This window comes from Palaemon carinicauda, chromosome 29 (genome assembly GCF_036898095.1).
Source record: "Palaemon carinicauda isolate YSFRI2023 chromosome 29, ASM3689809v2, whole genome shotgun sequence".
NCBI lineage: Eukaryota > Metazoa > Arthropoda > Malacostraca > Decapoda > Palaemonidae > Palaemon > Palaemon carinicauda.
Genome location: NC_090753.1, coordinates 65,358,230 through 65,379,186, shown reverse-complemented (window position 1 = coordinate 65,379,186; position 20,957 = coordinate 65,358,230). Strand labels below are relative to the sequence as shown.

The 20,957-nt window shown below is 41.3% G+C and overlaps 1 protein-coding gene across 3 annotated transcripts in view; it reads left to right on the top strand.

Moving 5' to 3' along the window:
* The first annotated feature begins 6,842 nt into the window (after positions 1 to 6,842).
* The window catches only part of LOC137622196 (palmitoyl-protein thioesterase ABHD10, mitochondrial-like), a 54,731-nt gene continuing 40,616 nt past the window's right edge, over positions 6,843 to 20,957 (top strand). Inside the window, exons 1-2 of one of the 3 annotated variants that reach the window (XM_068352650.1) lie at positions 6,843 to 6,993; positions 11,830 to 11,957. In XM_068352650.1, coding sequence (XP_068208751.1) covers positions 11,838 to 11,957 — 120 coding nt within the window. In that variant the 5' untranslated portion in view covers positions 6,843 to 6,993; positions 11,830 to 11,837. Of the gene's footprint in view, positions 7,017 to 7,072; positions 7,228 to 11,829; positions 11,958 to 20,957 lie in introns of those variants that run through there. The other 2 variants (XM_068352651.1, XM_068352649.1) reach the window with 2 other exon arrangements.

Here is a 20,957-nt window from a genome sequence, read left to right as displayed (position 1 = left end):
TTCCAGAATAAAGTTACTTCTAGACAATAATTACTCTAGTCAAGCTAATGTACTATGCATTTCAGACCCAGTGTTATACTGTTTTTCGCAAATATCTTCTATACAAACAACGGGATCAATGTGACATTTTGGCACAGCTTCTTTGACACAGTCCGCTAATTTATGACACTACACTGCGATGCCAAGTGTGATTCATTAATGAGCTTACTCTTGGCTTTCAAGCATAAGTTGGCGAGAGCCGAGTAGGCATTCGGACAATGGATCTCCGTGACGTAGGTGTGATGCGTATAACAAGCACTCTCTCTCTCTCTCTCTCTCTCTCTCTCTCTCTCTCTCTCTCTCTCTCTCTCTCTCTCTCTCTCTCTAACATAGAAACCTACCGCTGGTGCATGCTCCATTCATAAAGTGTATATATATATATATATATATATATATATATATATATATATATATATATATATATGTATATACATATATATATATATATATATATATATATATATATATATATATATATATATATATATGTATATATATATATATATATATATATATATGTATATATATATATATATATATATATATATATATATATATATATATATGCGTTATGTGGTACTGTATATGTCAATTTATATTTGAGTGACACAACGTGAAAATAAAGGCGAAGGAGGGTAATGTGGAGGGTGATAACGAGCTAACGAGTGTGAATGATGGCAAACGTAGGTATATAGTTTGGTGGTGGTGTGGGGTTCGAGGATCCTGTCATAATAAACCTCAGCAGTGATGATAAGGATGACTTATTTTTGGAAAGTGACGGAGAGAAATAAGATTTATGCTATAGTCTCATGTTTGCATCATTTGTCAAATCATAGATATCCGCTACCTCTCAAGGTCTACATTAAACTATTAAGTAAGCATCCACTTCCCTTACTTACAGCATCCACTTTCCTTACTTATAAAGCATTTATAAGTAAATGGTTATAATAATAATAATAATAATTGTAATAATAATAATTGATAATAAATCTTGAAATGATCACACTACTCCTCTAGCAACCACTACCAACCCTACTCTTGTTCAAGATTCCAGGCTGTATGTTATGAGTAATTAACGAAAAAAAAAACTCATTACACGCACCTTATTTTTATACGGATAAAGGTGGGAAATGTATTCATGAGAGAGAGAGAGAGAGAGAGAGAGAGAGAGAGAGAGAGAGAGAGAGAGAGAGAGAGTGTGTGCTTGTTATACGCGTCACACCTACGTCACGGAGATCCATTGTCCGAATGCCTACTCGGCTCTCGCCAACTTATGCTTGAAAGCCAGGAGTAAGCTCATTAATGAATCACACTTGGCATCGCAGTGTAGTGTCATAAATTAGCGGACTGTGTCAAAGAAGCTGTGCCAAAATATCACACTGATCCCGTTGTTTGTATAGAAGATATTTGCGAAAAACAGTATAACACGGGGTCTGAAATGCATAGTAGATCTAAACTATTGTGGGCTCTTCATTACTTCCAGAACAAAGTTTCTAAGCTCAAAAATATATCCAGAAGAAAAGATCACTTCACTCGCCTTGGGTCCCTCTAGATGGCCCCTCCAGTGTTTGTACTAGTAATTGAGTTATTTACTGTTTAAACTTCAAGTATGCATTATTGCGCTTAAAAAAAAAAAAAAAAAAAAAAAAAAAAAAAAAAAAAAAAACAGTGAATGAAATATTGTTCATTGATACCATTTCTCCATACCTCTCACACATGGAATAAGAATTAATCCTTTCCCCCAATCCAAAATCCATCAAATTGGAACAGGTTTCGGTTATGCATTTTCATTTTAAGGTTATCGTCGACTTTTACGTGAGATTAAAAGTGCTTTGGTAGCGTTAGTTGTATATTCTGAGGTTCTTTTGCTGTGAATCTCATTATTGTTATCATTACTTGCTAACCTACAACCCTAGTTGAAAATGCAAGATGCTATAAGCCCAAGGGCTCCAACGGGGAAAATAACCCAGTATGGAAAGGAAATAAGGAAACAATTAAAATAAGGTGCCTGAATGTACCCTCAAGCAAGAGAACTCTGAACCAAGAAAGTGCAAGACCATGGTGCAGAGGCTAAGGTACCACCCTCCTAGAAGAGCTGCTTACCATAGCTAAAGATTGAAGAATTGTTTTGGTTAGCTTAGTGTTGTCATGTGTATGAGGAAAGAAGAATGTGTAAAGAATAGGCCAGACTCTTTGATGTGTGTGTAGGCAAATGAAAATGGGCTTTAACTAAAGAGGGATCCAATAAAGTATTTTTGGCTAGGTAAAGGACCCGATAACTATTGTGGTGGCTGGTGCCTTGGCCAATCTACTACCTATAGAGTACAGTATAGCACAGAAACATCATACATGAATGGCCAAAGTGTTCTGGTGAAATTTGTATATTTGTATTTAAATTATCAAACTAAATTTACTTTAATCTGAATTTTCCCGAGGTGCATTATCTAAGTACTCTGTTGCTGCATTGCCAATAATGAAAATAACAGTAAATGACGGAGTTTTCTAATGGCAAATTTACCTTTAAAAATCAGCACCAATTAATTAAATTGGTCCTGAAAGGTAAGTTTTTCTCACTTCTAGAATAAATTCTCGAATTTTTATATTTCGTGACTTTTATTCATTGAAAGAAATATAGAGCTAAAAGGCCTTTGATGCCCCAGTGCTTGGCTTAAGGCCTAAATTATATATTCAATTCAATTCACCAAATTCATTGATAGATTAATCAATTTGACATAATTATTTGTCTGAACAGTCACACAATATAGATGTAGACATATGATGTATAACGTAAGAAGAGACAGAAGGTCCTCAACATGCAAACTTAATAGGTTCCAGCAAGCTGTTTTGTTAGTGAATTTTGCTAAACTTTGGCCGATGGTAGGCCTAACGTGACTACCGTGCCTGCGATTTTCAGCTACAGAAGTCAGTAAATAATAATAATAATAATAATAATAATAATAATAATAATAATAATATTATTATTATTATTATTATTATTATTTGCTAAGCTTCAACCCTAGTTGGAAAAGCAGGATGCTATACGCCCAATGGCCCCAACAGGGAAAATAGCTCAACGAGGAAAGGAAATAAGGAAAAACTACAAGAGAAGTTTAAGAACAATAATAACATTGAAATAAATCTTTCATATATAAACTATAAAAACTTGAAAATAACAAGAGGATGAAAACTTCAAAATAACAAGAGAAACAAGATAGAATAGTGTACCCGGTGTACCCTCAAACAAGAGATATCTAACCCTAGACAGTGGAAGACCATGGTACGGAGGCTATGACACTACCAAAGGCCATAGAACAATAGTTTGATTTTGGGGTGTCCTTCTCCCAGAAGAGCTGCTTACCATAGCTAGAGAGTCTCTTCTACCCTTACCAAGAGGAAAGTGGCCACTGAAAAATTACAGTGCAGTAGTTAACCTCTTAAGAGAAGAAGAATTGTTTGGTAATCTCAGTGTTGCCAAGTATATGAGGAAAGAGGAAAATGTGTAAAGAATAGGCCAGACTATTCTGTGTATGTGTCAGCAAGGATGAAATGAGCCGTAACCAGAGAGAGTGATCCAATGTGATACTGTCTGGCCAGTCAAAGGACATCCATAACTCTTTAGCGGTAGTATCTCAAATATCAGGTTATAGAAAATGTTGTTTTGCTTATTGTATTAAATGACGTAACATTGTTTTATTACAACATTTAATCCTAATACAATATACAAACTTATTTAAGTTGGAGTTGTGGTTGTAACAATGAATGATTGTAATTTGAGGCCCTTCTGCAGTGACATGATTGCCCTTAATTTCTAGTCTTGGGTAGTGCCATAGCCTCTGTACCATGGACTTCCACTGTTTTGGGATAGAGTCCTCTTGCTTGAGGGAATACTCGGGCACACTATTCTATCTTATTTCTCTTCCTCTTGTTATTTTGAAGTTCTTATACCTTATACATTAAAGCTCTATTTAAATGTTGTTACTATTCTGAAGATATTTTATTTTAATTGTTCATTGCATCTCTTGTGGTGTATTTATTTCCTTATTTCCTTTTCCTCATAGGGCGATTTTTCCCTGTTGGAGCCCTTGGGCTTATAGCATCCTGCTTTTCCATCTAGGGTTGTAGCTTAACTAGTAATAATGAAAATGATGATAATTATGTTCATCAATTCAAAATGCACTTCATTTAACTCTTATGGTAAGACTGGCATTTCAGTGCTGTCATCTATTTTGGCTTCATGGCATGACTGACCTTCCTACACAACGCACCCAACTTATGTTTTTATCAATTACTAGCTAAATGGCAGTCAAATGGCGGGACGGGATGAGAAATGAAACTATAAGAGAGATTTCTCGAGTGCCATATGTGTATGAGACCATGATGAAGGGTGGATGGAGATGGTTTGGGCATGCTCTTCGCACTCTCCAAGAGAGATTAGTTCACCAAACTTTCAACTATACTCCACAAGGCAATAAAAGAGTTGGTAGACCCAGAGCTACATAGCTGAGGACTATAAAGCGTGAAGTTGGAGATGGTGAATGGAAAAGTATTGGTTTAAAAGCTCAAGATATAGACGACTGAAAAATCTAACCGAGGCCCTTCGCGTCAATAGGCGTAGGAGGAGATGATGAGCTAAGCTACAACCCTGTTGGGAAAACAGGATGCTATAAGCCCAAGGGTTCCAACGGGGAAAAATAGCCCATTGAGGAAAGGAAATAATGAAACAGATAGAATAGCGTGCCTGAGTGTACCCTCAAGCAAAATAGAACTCTGCCCCAAGACAGAGTAAGACCGTGGTGCAGAGGCAATAACTATGACTTTAAGCTTGCATTTCAATTCCTACCCTTAATTGACCTCCACCACGTCTCCTTGGCTTATATATGTCTGCTCTAATCTAATATATCAGGTCCTAGGCTTGAAGGATTTTTATTTTTGCACTGCATTTCCTGAAGAATTCTAGATTTCAGCTTGCAAATCAAATCCTGAACTTAACTAGTCTTTTTTTTTTTTTTTTTTTTTTTTTTTTTTTTTTTTTTTTCCTCCCATATCTGGTGTATGCATCGCCGACTTGATACTCAATTGGGTTTAAAGGCTGCACATGAATGGCAGAAGCAAGAGAAAGTGACAATGCCCTAGCTAACAGGACAATGCCCTAGAGACTGATCAGCGCCTGAGACCACTCTCCATCCAAGCTAGACCAGCGAAGGACATGCAATGGCTGCTGATGACTCAGCAGGTAGACCTGTATACACCCCCCCCCCAACCCCATCCTTTGCTCACAAGGATGGTGAAGTTACAGGCACAAGAAACTATTGAGCTTGAGCAGGCTCGAACCCCAGCCCGGCGATTGCCAAGCAGGGACGTTTCCTGTAGGCCACCAAAAGTAAAACAAAAATGAAAAAGATATGAATGTAAATCAACATGAATTTGATTCAATAATTCAATCCCTGGAAATTAAGAATACAAGAGGCATACAAGAAATGAGAAATAAAATAATGAAAAGCGTGCCTTGTTCCTGAGAGAAAGTATATACAGATTTTGCCATAGGCCTATATAGTGTCCATGGTTCTAAAACAAGGAACTGCATTTGAACTCAAGCTATACTGTATAATAACAGACAAATTAAATAGTAACAGAAGCAAACTATAGCCTAAAATTGATAAAGAATATTAAACTCGAGTCTCAGGTATGTGTAGATAATATTATGTTCCCTCCAGGAAGGAAAGGAAGAGTTGAATGTGTAATAAGTAACCATTAACTGTCATAGCTTGGTCTTGGAAAAGCTCATTATTAGCCCCAATCACTCCTACCCCTCCCCGAATAGTACTAAAAACTAACAAAGAAATTGAATAGAAAGAAGGAATTGCAGTAAAATTAAAGAAAGAACCAGTAATTATAGTTAAATATAACACGTAATAGTTGAATAGTTGGCTTCACAGAGAAAGGAAAGAAATGAGTGTAAATAATAGGCAAAGTGTCGTGTATATGGTGCAAGAAATGCGTAAATATGGAGACAAGAGGAGAGTAAGAAACGTGGCATTGGAAGTCAGAAAGAAAATAAATGAAACAGTAGTTGCACCAACAATATTTGCAAGTGAAGAGAGTTTAAGTGAAACCATAGGTAAGGAATAGAGCGATATAGAGAACATACAATATGCCTACAAAATAATAAGAAATGTGTATGAACAGCCATCTAGCCTCCATATTGGGGCATCATAGCAGAAACAGGAATAGGCTATAGCCAATGTCTTTCAGAATAAACTATAGCAAAATAATACTGTTCCCTAACATAATACAATCCGATAGAAAGGGATTTATTGGTGAGATAAATGAGAATCAAATGCAAGTGTTTGAGGAGCAGCATTGAAGAAATATGAAATTGAAATATGAAAAATTATGAGAAAAGGGATTATTATAAGAAAAAAGGAATTCTAGAAAATATAAAGGAAATAATCGAAGAAAAGAAAAGGAATATGAAGAAATTGAGATCTATACTAGGGAATAGCCCACAGCCTTATATTAAATAATTTTGGATAAGGCAACCATAACCATGAAAGAGGGGTTGAATATGTTCAAAATAACATAAAATTGCATTGTAGAATACATAGATGGTGTTTGTAAACCTAACAAAGAGGAAAACATGGAAAATTGATTTCTATGTCATGTCCCAAATTAGGAAAAGTGAGAGAACAGGATATAAGTGTATGCTATAAAATCTTGGTAGACAACTGGTGTAATACATAAGTTAGACATAGAATTATAAAAAAGAAGAAATAAATTTGATACCACTGTGGAGAAAACGACAAAATAACACAAAAGAAGAATAAACTCAAATCTAAAATACGTCCTAAGATTACTAGAGGTGACATTACAAAGGTTATTATGAGTCGACTGATCCTGAACGAAGATATGAAAGAAGAGTTTTAAAATGCCACGCAAACTTCAAAACATAGCAAGGTATTATCCCAACATATTTTAAGGTAGAATTATATGGAATTAAAACTTTAAGAAAACTTTTTAAGGTTTTCATTAAGATTGATATTTGTTGTTACAGGAAAAGGCTTCAATTTTACAGTGTTTATAAGCTAAGGAGGTTTGCACTTTGTATAATCTATCATCTCTCAGTTGATAGAGTGGCCGCAAGAACCAGGACTTTTCTGATAATCTGATTTGTCTCGGAATTTCAGAAATGTAAGATTATCTTATTTCTTATCAGCTTAAAATGATTAATAATAAGCTTCCATTTTACATCATGCAGGCTTCCGAAAAAGTTTTATTTACATTTACACTTTTATAAGAGTGCCATAGGCCTGCAAGCCACCGGTAGGCCTAAGTGAGTTGACTGTTGACTTGATGGTTGATTGGCATTTTGACTGTCCAAGGGTATACGGTATTATGGTATTTTAAAATTTATCCTATATTCTATACATTTCTGAACTGTTATAGTGTATATTATGTGGTCTTACTGTACTTACCGTCAGGGGTAACTTTCCTAGTAAAAACTAACTTTTCCCTATAGAAAAATGCCAGTTAATTTTAAAATGCTTAATTAATAAAATAAATAAATCTATGTAAAACAGAAATAGGTTATTATGTATAATGTATGAATAGACATTAAACTTTCATTATCAATAGGGTAAGGTTAGGTTAAATGAAGTTACAGTATATCTTTGCTTAATTTTTTAGTTATGATATCTTTGCTTAATTTTTTTAACTGTGAACCAACTTAATGCAAACACAGAAATATATTTATTTTAGGATGATAACAGGTTGGCCAATCTGCGTGTGTATAATAATCGAATGCCTTCAATTCGATCTAACTGAGAGGATCAGAAGTCGAAGAATTTGTAAGGCTGCTTTATAAACAAAATAACTTAGGGCTGCGTTTTCTCTCCAGGCTCCCAAACCTTACCTACAGCTGTATAATTTCCTGTTCGCACATTGAAATTATTGCATCAGACTTCACGTTCGCACGTGTCGACGCAAAAGCCTGCACTCAACGAACCTGTGGGAACAGTCACTACTAAATCTATATACTGTATCCAGTGGTACCAAACTGGCATGGGAGCCTTTGTATATCAACGGCCAGTTATTCCCTCGTGCACAGAAAATGGGCAACAAATAACCTAAACTGACCTAAAAACTGTGTCCTTTCCCAATTACCTAATTTGGGGGGGGGACTAATGCCCCCATTATACTGCCGTATTATTGGTTAGCCGTTATTATAAATACACCCCCTGGTGTGTATTGCCGTAGAAACTCGTATCATTTGCTCTTGTGGAAACAGAAGGTTAGAGGATGCATGTTTATCTCTAGTTAAGAAAATCTGTACGGAAACTGTAGTATTAGTTGTATTTATTTGTACAGTAGAATAATTTTTGGTCCAATGCATTGTTACCCAATTGTTATTGATTAGCTATAGGTTAGATCTTTTATTTAGAACTCCTTGAATTATTTTTTGTCCATTCATAATTATAAACCATTCCAGTCGCTCTTTATTATGGATATATTGTTCTGGCTAAGCTAGAAAATTAGCCATAAACTTTTGCTCTTGGCTCTCTCCCATTAAAAACCTATTTGAAGATTGGCTATAAACTCGTTTTAGTTTCTTTTTCAGGTGTGATTGGTATTATTGAAGACTGCCAAGATGCAAGCTTGACCTGACATCAAAAGGCACTTTTGCAACACCAAGTCAGTGCAGGAGAAGGATCTTCATTCCTTTTACCCCGGTTGCAGATGACACTCATGAACTCGGGTGTCTCCCTGCCCATAGTGTCGGGAGTGGCCTTCCTCCCAGTGGGAGCAGTATGGTAGACGATAGAAGAAGTTTCAGCGGTAGTTTTCTTACCCTCCAACAATTCCTTCACTCCAGCAGTTCCAACATTTCCTTCAGGACACTCCTTCGTGTGGATGAATGACGACATCACGGGAGTGTAATATTTCCAGACATTCAGAGTAGTTCTTCACAGCACCTTTGCCAACTAGTTGGGGGGAAATGTTAAAGTAGACGAAGACTACTCAGTGCCCTTGCAACCCTGCTCTACCCAGACAGGGAGATGTTCTGGCAGACAATCTGAGTTTTGACTCTTATACTGTAGTTAGTGGTCTATGGATCTTCAAGTACCCAGTAGAGTCCCGACTTTCTGGGTTTCACTGACAGTAGACCTGTCCGCCACATCTCTGATTGACAAGCTTCCGAGGTACTGCTTGTCAGTACCAATTTCCTCAAACACTCGGCTAGGTACCTTTTGATAACGGGCCAGCATAGATGTCTATGCGTTTCCCCCCTCCCCTCTGATTGACCTAATAGAAGATTGCTCAACCAAGAAGGGCATCCAGGCCGTTCGATGATGCTCTTAGCTCCAAGGTGGCACCAGGCAGAATCTTTTCTGGATCTTCTACATCTGTTTTCAAAGGTGACAAGGGACCCTTCTCCCTCTCATGTTCCTCGAAGTCAACCACTCAGAAAAAAGAGAGATCCTTTGCGCAACCTGAAGCGGAAAAAGGTCCGGTTTTCCCCGGGCAAAGCATGCAGCTTTCTGTGGTACAGGTAGCGGAAGGGTATCACCGCCCTCAACGTCTCTACTCTAGTGATAGCGGAGTCCCTTTGACTCTTTGGTGAGGAGAGACTTCTCTGTTTCGTCAGTCAAAGGCTACCGCTCAGCTTTGAGCTTAGCCTTTGACGGGGAAGGGCTTTTCCTCTTCGTTGGATTTATCTATCCTCATACAAAGTCTCCAACTTACCTGTCCTCAGCGAGAGGTTAGCCCGCCTACGTGGAACATGGTCAGCTTATTGCAATCTCGGAAAGAGCACCGTTGGTGCCACTGTGTCCGACATCAGTTCTTCACTTGACACTTTGGACTACCCTCCTGCCCGCCCTGACCCTGGCTAAGAAGAATTAAGGAACGACACGCCTTTTTGTATTACATCGACCTCTCCCATTCCAGGGTTTGGAACAAGTAATACTAGACTTGGTTCCTGAGTATGTCTCCAGACCTGAAATCTGGCAGCAACAGATCCCAGATTCGAGCCCTTCCAGATTGTGAGTATTCGTCGATTGAGGAGGTTGAGGTGCTACCTCCAAAGAACTGCAGGAGCTCTCACCCAAGTGGCAGTACTCTTCGTCAACACGGGGAAGGTCAAGAGAAGGATCATGAAGATTACGATCTCTGCTTGGATTCACAAGGTCATAGACAAAGCATTGAATCCTGAGCTTTATCCTCAGATGAGGAGACCTAGAGCTCATGACGTTAGGGGAATAATTACGTCCCTAGCATGTAAGAAGAACTATTCTCTGATGCAGGTCCGACAAGCGAGTGTGGAGAAGTGTCAAACGACCTTCACCTGTAAGATGTGACCCACAGGAACATGAAGACAGTTTCCATTGGTCCTGTGGTGGCTACACAACAAATGGTTTAGCACCTCGGGCTCCTTAAAGGACAAATGAAAGATGGTGGAGGACAGAGGTTACCTGGGATTAAGTCTAGGGTGAATGACAAGAATGACTGGTTCTTTCTTTCATCTTCCTCCCTTGGGGAACAGCTCCTACAATACTCTGCAAGCTGGCCTCTGTCTGCAGGTAAAACCACTTTCTTTGTGTAAGCTGAGATTGGGTAATGTCTATGGTTGGCTCAAAGATTCGTACGTTTCTGAGAATTCTTACCTAGACTAGTCACACTGCTGATATCAAACAATCACACAGATTGGTCAGGCCACTAAAGCGTGCTATTGCATGTAGGTTTTAGCTAGGTGTCGGGGTTTTCCCCCTTATACTGCACGTGCATAGCACGAAGGGGGAAAACCCCGGGTCAAAAGCCAGCCAGTTGGTTAGGACTCCCACCCACCTTATGGATAAGTCTTCCCTAATAAAGAGCGAAAGGGTTTGATTTAGTTTTGGAACAAATGACAAATTTAAAGTTATTTACATTTTTCATAACGATACAAACCTTGAACTCTTTAGACAAATTTGGCCTGCCATCACCTATCCCCGGTAAGTCCTGTCTACAAGCAAAAGTGACGATGTGTGTTTCTGTCCAGCCCTAATAAAGAGCTCATGGCTTGTATCATTAGGAATAATACCAATTACTTTAGATTTGTCATATTTCACAAGTTTTACGGATCATATGAAGTTTTGTGCTAAATAGTCCTTATCATACTAATGAATAGCTTAGTGAAGACTGCATTGTGAAGTTTAATATGAAAGTCTTAAATGCCTTAAAGGAAAGATTTGGCTACTGTATATATGTATTATGAGTAAGGTAAACCATCAAGTTTATAGAGATGATTTTAATTTCTATGGCACTTGATTGACTGCAATCCTAACCATCTCACTGATAAAGGATGGACATTGTCAAGGGCTCTGCTTGGACACCAAACTGTCTTACACCATTTCACATTTTGTTTCATCATGTTTAAATGTCAGGCCTAGTTGATATATAAGGAAAATATACTAGACTGAGATGGTTTGGACATGAAATGAAAAGTGACAAGGGAAGGGTAGCTGGTTAGAAAAGCAGTAGACATAGAAGTAGGAGGACTGAATACTTTAGAAAGCTCCAAGATTCTTGGAATACTGTAGGGGTTTAAATGAAGAATTAGATCTGGTAAGGAGTGTAGAGATCTCTACATGTCTGTCCTCACAAAGGGAAAGTCTGGTATCTGGTGTAAATATGTTTATGATGATGATATGGTCTAATGCTGCTATGATGACTCTCTTGTTTTTATATCGAACATTTGAATGTATGTTGATTATAACACTAAATTTGCCACTTACTTGAATTTTTTTTTTCCAGTTTGGATAATGGTCGTTGTTTTGCGTAGTCCAAGACTCTATACTTTATTGCTGAAACCGAAGCTGCTGATGAATTCCGAAGGTAACTTTCACGTGTCTGCAGCGGATCCTCCGACTCAGTTCCTTGAGGTAGCTGAACTGTTATGTCTTTCAGTAAATTTTCACTTTAATTTTTGAAAACAATACTGGTAGTTCATCTAGAGTAAGACATTCTTTACAGCTGTTGGGGAAACATAGTTTTAATCTAGTCCTAGTATCATTGAAAGCAAATGTCATTTCTTTGTTTGTGCAATATTATAGGCCTATGTAGAACCTTACAATTTTCCAATTTATTGTCATCTATGATAGTGTATTTTTGTGACTATTACCACCAATATTATCATACTTTCCTTTTAAAAATATGGTTAAAAAATGTACAGTCACCAGTTTTCTAGATAAAAATAATTAAGATTTAAAGACGACCTGATATTCCTACCCTCCATTCTCTTACACAATGAACAGTGTCAAAATTCTCTAGTTTCAAACATCTTGAAGTCGTCTTAGGCGTTGTTTAGCTCATTCTTTAAGTATACTGTATTGTAAGTTAATCTAATTTATTTGTAATCATTTTGATGACCCCAACTTTTTCTTGACTTCCATGTAACTGACAACTGTCAAATTACTTAACCCTCAAGGATCTAGTATTTAACAGTACTGAAAAGTGTTAAAAACTTTTGAGTTGTACAGTACTGTATTTCTTATCCTTTTGGAGGCTAACATGGTACTCTTTGTGAATGCTTTGTTCTCCTTTCCTGCTTACCAAAAGGATTGGTTATATGGTAGTTTGTGCTAAGCATGATTACATGTTTCGTATTGAATTATTTTCTTTGTGTTTACTGTGTATATAGATATAAATGCAGTTTGTCCCAACACATGTACAAACCTTTGTTCTTTACTTTGGATATATGTTCAGTGTAAGCTGAGTTTAGCCATAAAACTTGCACGAGACGTCAACGACCCACTTCTAGTTAGTGGGAGTAGTATGGGTTAGGCATGCTTTTTTTTTTTTTTTGTCCCAGAAAATTCACAGGATTTTATTTTTCAATATTAATCTTACCCGATGATCATGTAGCTGTCAACTCCGTTGCCCGACAGAAATCTAAGGTCGGGATACGCCAGCGATCACTATACAGGTGGGGGTGTACACAACAGCGCCATCTGTGAGTAGGTACTCAAGTACTTCTTGTCAACAAGAACTCAATTTTTCCTCTGTCGTGCCGCCGGCAAGACCTACTTGGATACGCTGTTGATTCTGGAGTTGTTGTTCACGATTTGGTGATGTATTCACTCTAGAGTTTAGCCTTCGCTATTCAGGAAGCTTTATCATTAGCTTAGCAAGCTTTTGGAATTAATTTGGATTAATTGTTAACGAACTTTGCTAGATTTTGGAATTCCCCCTTGACTACTTCTACAATTCAAGATGTCTGACCAGTCTCAAGTCCCTAAGTACAGGCAGTGTAGCGTTAGGGCTTGTGCTAGGCGTCTTCCGAAGGCCTCTATAGATCCTCACACCGTTTGTTCCAATTGTAGGGGTAAATCCTGTCAATTGGAAGATCGATGTGGGGAATGCGCTGGGCTTTCGGAATTCGATTTTAACGAATTCCTTAAAAATGCACGTAGGTTAGAGAAGGAGAGAATCAGGAGGAGTTCTTCTCGCTCTGTGGATTTTTCCTCTCCCCATGCCCCTCAACCTTTTCCTTCCCCTGTAGTGGTGACTCCCGAACCTGCTACTAGTGCTCAGCCATCCATGGCGGATATGATGCGTGCCATTCAGGCTCTCGGTGACAGAGTGGAGTCATTGGCTAATGACCGTAATCAGCTTTTGGCAGATGTCAAAGAGCTGAAAGCGAAAAGTGCAGTGGGAAGTGTTATCAGTGCTAGTGATGTGAAAAGTGTCAGTGTCAGTGTTGCGCATGAGGGTACATCTGTGCGTGCCAGTCGTCCTCCCAGTCCGGGACCTCTTGCAAGCTCCCAAGCCCAGGGGAGAAGCAATGTCGAAGGACCTAAGGGTTCGGCAGGCCTTGATCAGCGCACGGATGTATCCTCAGTGGTTGCGGACGTATCTGTCAAAGATCGTCCCATCCACAAACAGACGAATGAGCCCTTACATTCCTCGTCTGTGGAAGAAGTTTCCAGGAGGAAACGATGGACCAAGGTTTCACGACCGCTCAAACGTAAGGTCCCTTCCGAGCGAGTCCAACGGCCCAGGTGTAGCCACTGGGTCAGTTCGGACTCGCCGCAGTCTTCCGATGACTGCACACCTCCCAAGAGAGGTAGAGTGGTTCCACAACAGGCTACTGCTCCGTCTGTTGCTGCTCCAACCACGGTAGACCCTAAGTGGTCCATGCTGCAGACTATGCAGTCTCAGCTTGCGGCATTCATGCAGGAGTATCATGCTGAGAAGGTTGACACTGCACCTGTTAACCTACAACCCGCCGAGGTTGTGCGCTCAGCAGATACTGCGGCTGCCTGCTCCCACACTCCACCTGTGAGAGCTCCACCACCGATGCGCAGTCCACTCTGCCAGACGCATGTTCTTGTCGCACCATCCGTTGACATGCGTGAGCTACCGCATCAGCAGTGGGAAGGTGCTGTAGAGCTGCCGGGTTCTGACACTATGCGGCATGCTCCGCAACCCATGCGGCATGCTCCGCATACCATACAGCATGCTCCGCATACCATACAGCATGCTCCGCAACCCACCGCAACCCCTCCCACGCACCAGCACTCTGCTTTTGTTGTTGCCAGCTCGCAGACTGACCAGCAGCGGCATGATGTTGGATCCGCAGCAGCTACGCATGCACCCGTACTGCCGGATTCAGCCGTTCAGCTTTCTGCTCTGCCTTTGCCACTTCCTACTCAGCTTTCGGATGATGGAGTATCAGATGACGAAGCTGCACATTTGGATGAACCGCACTCCGACTTTGAAGGGCCCAAGTCTACGCCTCCCTCCTTAGACTTTCGTAAAGTCCTTGCCTTGTTCAGGGACTTGTATCCAGAGCAGTTTGTGTCTGCAACCCCTCGCTCTCCTCCCTCCGAGTTTGCTCTGGGCATGCAGTCTGCTGCTCCTGCCTTCACCAAGCTTGTTCTCGCACGATCATCTAAGAGAGCTTTGAGGGTTATGGGAGAGTGGTTGCATTCCAAGAAGCAACTGGGAAAGACTGCTTTCATCTTTCCGCCTACCAAGCTTGCTTCCAAGTCGAGCGTCTGGTATGCCACGGGAGAGGAACCCGGCTTGGGAGTTCCTGCCTCTGCCCAGGGCGACTTCTCAAGTCTGGTTGACTCTCCCCGCAGGTTGGCTATGAGACGATCGAAGATCTGCTGGTCCTTTTCTGACATGGATCATCTGTTGAAGGGAGTCTTTCGTGCCTTCGAGATCTTCAACTTCCTCGATTGGTGTTTGGGAGCCTTAAGCAGGAAGACTTCCCCTTCGGATAAGGACTCTGCCATGCTGATCATGTCTAGCATGGACAAAGCCATTCGGGATGGGTCTGGTGAGCTTGCGGCTTCGTACGTGTCGGGAGTGCTTAAGAAGAGAGAACATCTTTGCTCCTTCTTATCGGCTGGTATCACTCCTTGCCAGAAGTCAGAGTTGTTGTTTGCTCCTCTCTCCAAGTGTCTGTTTCCGGAGGAGCTGATCAAGGGGATGGCTGCCTCGCTTATCCAGAAGGATACCCATGATCTTATGGCATCTTCCGCACGTAAGGCTAAAACCTTACCTTCCGTGCCTAGACCCTTCCGCCCTGCAGCAGTAGACACACCTGCAACTAGGTTCATCCCGCCCTTTCGTGGCAGAACCTCCAGCAGAGGAGGTACCCGTGCCGACAGTCACCGTGGCAAGTCCAAGAAGGGTTCCAAGTCCGCAAAAGGCAAGTTCTGACTGCCTTCCTCTCCAGACAGCAGTGGGAGCCAGACTCAAGACCTTCTGGCAAGCTTGGGAGAGCAGAGGTGCAGACGCTCAGTCTGTGAAGTGGCTAAGGGAGGGATACAGAATTCCGTTCTGCCGCAGTCCCCCTCTAGCTACATCTCCCATCAACCTCTCTCCCAACTACAAGGAGAAGGACAAAAGGCTAGCGTTGCAACAAGAGGTGTCGCTCTTGCTACAAAAGGAAGCGGTAGTCATAGTCCGGGATCATCAATCCCCGGGCTTCTACAACCGTCTCTTCCTGGTAGAGAAGAAGACAGGAGGTTGGAGACCGGTGCTGGACGTCAGTGCTCTCAATGCTTTTGTCACCAAGCAGACGTTCACGATGGAGACGACGAAGTCGGTCCTAGCAGCGGTCAGGCAGGAGGACTGGATGGTCTCGTTAGACCTGAAAGACGCGTACTTTCACGTCCCCATCCATCCAGACTCCCAACCTTTCCTAAGGTTCGTCTTTGGAAAGGTTGTGTACCAGTTCCAAGCCCTGTGCTTTGGCCTAAGCACGGCACCTTTTGTGTTTACCAGACTGATGAGGAATATTGCGAAATTCCTTCACTTGGCAGACATCAGAGCCTCCCTCTATTTGGACGACTGGCTTTTAAGAGCTCCAACAACTCGTCGCTGTCTGGAGAATCTCAGATGTACTATGGATCTGACCAAGGAATTGGGCCTCCTGGTCAATATAGAGAAGTCACAGCTCGTCCCATCCCAGACCATTGTCTATCTAGGTATGGATCTTCAGAGTCGAGCTTTTCGGGCTTTTCCGTCGGCCCCAAGGATCAATCAAGCCCTAGAATGCATCCAGAGCATGCTGAGAAGAAACCGATGTTCAGTCAGGCAGTGGATGAGTCTAACAGGGACACTTTCATCGCTGGCCCAGTTCATCGAGTTAGGGAGACTCCACCTCCGCCCCCTTCAGTATCATCTAGCTGCTCACTGGAGAAAGGACATGACGCTAGAGGCGGTCTCAGTGCCTGTTTCCGAAGAGATGAGGTCTACTCTAACGTGGTGGAAGAACAGCATTCTTCTCAAGGAAGGTCTACCATTGGCTGTTCAGACCCCCGACCACCGTCTCTTCTCGGACGCATCGGACACGGGCTGGGGTGCGACACTGGACGGACAGGAATGCTCGGGCACATGGAATCAGGAGCAAAGGACACTTCACATCAATTGCAAGGAGTTGTTGGCAGTTCATCTGGCCTTGATAAACTTCAAGTCCCTCCAGCTAAACAAGGTGGTGGAGGTGAACTCCGACAACACCACAGCCTTGGCTTACATCTCCAAGCAAGGAGGGACTCATTCGAGGAAGTTGTTCGAGATCGCAAGGGACCTCCTCATTTGGTCAAAAGATCGAAAGCTTTCGCTGGTAACGAGGTTCATTCAGGGCGATATGAATGTCATGGCAGATTGCCTCAGCCGGAAGGGTCAGGTCATCCCCACAGAGTGGACCCTTCACAAGAATGTTTGCAGCAGACTATGGGCCCTGTGGGGGCAGCCCACCATAGATCTATTCGCTACCTCGATGACCAAGAGGCTCCCGATGTATTGTTCTCCGATTCCAGACCCTGCAGCAGTTCACGTGGATGCCTTTCTGCTGGATTGGTCCCATCTCGACCTGTATGCGTTCCCGCCGTTCAAGATTGTCAACAGGGTACTTCTGAAGTTCGCATCTCACGAAGGGACACGGTTGACGTTGGTTGCTCCCCTCTGGCCCGCGAGAGAATGGTTCACCGAGGTACTGCAATGGCTAGTGGACGTTCCCAGGACTCTTCCTCTAAGAGTGGACCTTCTGCGTCAACCTCACGTAAAGAAGGTACACCCAAACCTCCACGCTCTTCGTCTGACTGCCTTCAGACTATCGAAAGACTCTCAAGAGCTAGAGGCTTTTCGAAGGAGGCAGCTAGAGCGATTGCCAGAGCAAGGAGGACATCCACTCTCAGAGTCTATCAGTCTAAATGGGAAGTCTTCCGAAGCTGGTGCAAGGCGAATGCAGTTTCCTCAACCAGTACCACTGTAACCCAGATTGCTGACTTCCTGTTACATCTAAGGAACGTAAGATCCCTATCAGCTCCTACGATCAAGGGTTACAGGAGTATGTTGGCAGCGGTCTTCCGCCACAGAGGCTTGGATCTTTCCACCAACAAAGATCTACAGGACCTCCTTAGGTCTTTTGAGACCTCAAAGGAACGTCGGTTATCCACACCAGGCTGGAACCTAGACGTGGTTTTAAGGTTCCTAATGTCATCAAGATTTGAACCGCTCCAATCAGCCTCTTTTAAGGACCTCACATTAAAAACTCTTTTCCTCGTTTGCTTAGCAACAGCTAAAAGAGTCAGTGAGATCCACGCCTTCAGCAGGAACATAGGTTTTACATCTGAAACGGCTACATGTTCCTTGCAGCTCGGTTTTTTGGCTAAAAACGAGCTTCCTTCCCGTCCTTGGCCTAAGTCGTTCGAGATCCCAAGCCTGTCCAACTTGGTGGGGAACGAACTAGAGAGAGTACTTTGCCCAGTAAGAGCTCTTAAGTACTATTTAAGACGGTCAAAGCCATTACGAGGACAATCAGAAGCTTTATGGTGTTCTATCAAGAAGCCTTCTCTACCGATGTCTAAGAACGCAGTTTCTTATTACATCAGGCTTCTGATTAGAGAGGCACATTCTCATCTGAAGGAAGAAGACCTTGCTTTGCTGAAGGTAAGGACACATGAAGTTAGAGCTGTCGCTACTTCAGTGGCCTTCAAACAGAACCGTTCTCTGCAGAGTGTTATGGATGCAACCTATTGGAGAAGCAAGTCAGTGTTCGCATCATTCTATCTCAAAGATGTCCAGTCTCTTTACGAGAACTGCTACACCCTGGGACCATTCGTAGCAGCGAGTGCAGTAGTAGGTGAGGGCTCAGCCACTACATTCCCATAATCCCATAACCTTTTTAATCTTTCTCTTGAATACTTTTTATTGTTGTTTTTTGGGTTGTACGGAAGGCTAAGAAGCCTTCCGCATCCTGGTTGATTTGGCGGGTGGTCAAATTCTTTCTTGAGAAGCGCCTAGGTTAGAGGTTGTGATGAGGTCCTTTAGTATGGGTTGCAGCCCTTTATACTTCAGCACCTAGGAGTCGTTCAGCATCCTAAGAGGACCGCTAGGCTCAGTAAGGAAGACGTACTTAAAAAAGGCAGAGTAATAGTTCAAGTCGACTTCCTTACCAGGTACTTATTTATTTTATGTTTGTTATTTTGAATAACTGCTAAAATGAAATACGGGATACTTAGCTTCTTTGTTAACATGTATGCTGGTCTCCACCCACCTTCTTTGTTAACATGTATGCTGGTCTCCACCCACCACCCTGGGTGTGAATCAGCTACATGATCATCGGGTAAGATTAATATTGAAAAATGTTATTTTCATTAGTAAAATAAATTTTTGAATATACTTACCCGATGATCATGAATTTAAGAACCCTCCCTTCCTCCCCATAGAGAACCAGTGGACCGAGGAGAAAATTGAGTTCTTGTTGACAAGAAGTACTTGAGTACCTACTCACAGATGGCGCTGTTGTGTACACCCCCACCTGTATAGCGATCGCTGGCGTATCCCGACCTTAGATTTCTGTCGGGCAACGGAGTTGACAGCTACATGATCATCGGGTAAGTATATTCAAAAATTTATTTTACTAATGAAAATAACATTTTTCTTCCCGGGAAATCCCAGCTTCTTTTAAAATGTGCAAATAAAAAAAAACACACCCTCAGTGATTAGCCCTATAGCCGTATAAGTGTATGTATTACCTAACACTTTTCTAAATGACTTAGATGCATTGCTAGCAAAAAGTGTTCTTCTGTCTGTAGCAAAGTGACTTCTTCTTCGTTTTTATGACAAAAATAGTGATGAAATTTTTGCTTTATCTAAATCTGACCCAGATCAAGTCATATGGAGGAAGCAATAAAAAAACAGGAGTGGATCCTAAAACAGCCCAAACAAATCGGGTGATTAACACAATAATAACTGAAGAATTTGAAATTTTTGAAGCAACTGGAGCTGTGTTAGAATCTATACCAACCACATCTGGCGAAGCAGAAAGAGCTTTTTCAACTGTAGGATTATTTATCGGGAGACTTGGAACTTGTCTAAGGGATAAAAGTGTCAATTATATGAATTCTATGTTCATTTTTCGATTCAAAATATTTTGTACTTTGTAATAACAGCTAGAAGCAAAATTTATTATTTTCCTACTTTTGCTATTTTATGAAAAATAGCAAAACAACTTCTTATTTATTTTTATGACAAAAATAGTGATGAAATGTTCGCTTTATCTAAATCTGACGAGGGGATGTCAGTCAGTCGACCCAGATCAAATCAGATAGAGGGAGCAATATAAAATAAACAAGAGTTGATCCTAAAACAGCCCAAACAAGTCAGGTGATTAACAGGATCATACTTACTTTACTTACTTTACTTTGATGGCTCCTTTTCCGGTCCCATACAGCAGGGGAACTCCACTCTCTACAGGACCTCCACTGTCGTTTTACCGCGTTCGTTCACAATATTTATCTTTTCAAGTCTTATATTGTTCATTTACTGTTAAATCGTCACTGTCAAAAGACTCATGAAATAAGAAAGTCTTCAGTTTCCTCTTGAAAGCCTTAATGTCTTCAATCATTCGAATGTTTTGTGGGAGCTTATTACATAGTCTCGGGGCCGCATATTTAAAGGTTCTGGAGTCTAAAGTAGACATAAATCTAGGTTCCAACAGTTTGAAGCCATCTGTAACTATTCTCGTGTCGACACGATTTGTTGGCTGCGCAATATGTAGCAATTCTCTTAAGTATTTTGGACGATCAGTTCTGATAACTTGGTGGGTTATTGTACATATTTTAAATTCAATTCTCGCTTTAATCGGCAGCCAGTGTAAATCAATTAGTATAGGGGTGATCCTTTCTCTAGGTGGGACACCTTTTATCAGTCTTGCTCCTCTGTTTATTATGTTTTGTAATTTCTTAAGTTGGACTTTTGGTAAATTGTAGTAAATAGAGTTGCAGTAGTCAATCCTGGTAATAACACAGTTTTCAATATTAAACTTACCCGATAATCATGTAGCTGTCAACTCCGTTGCCCGACAGAATTCTATGGAGGGATACGCCAGCTATCACAATACTAGAAGGGGGTGTATTTAC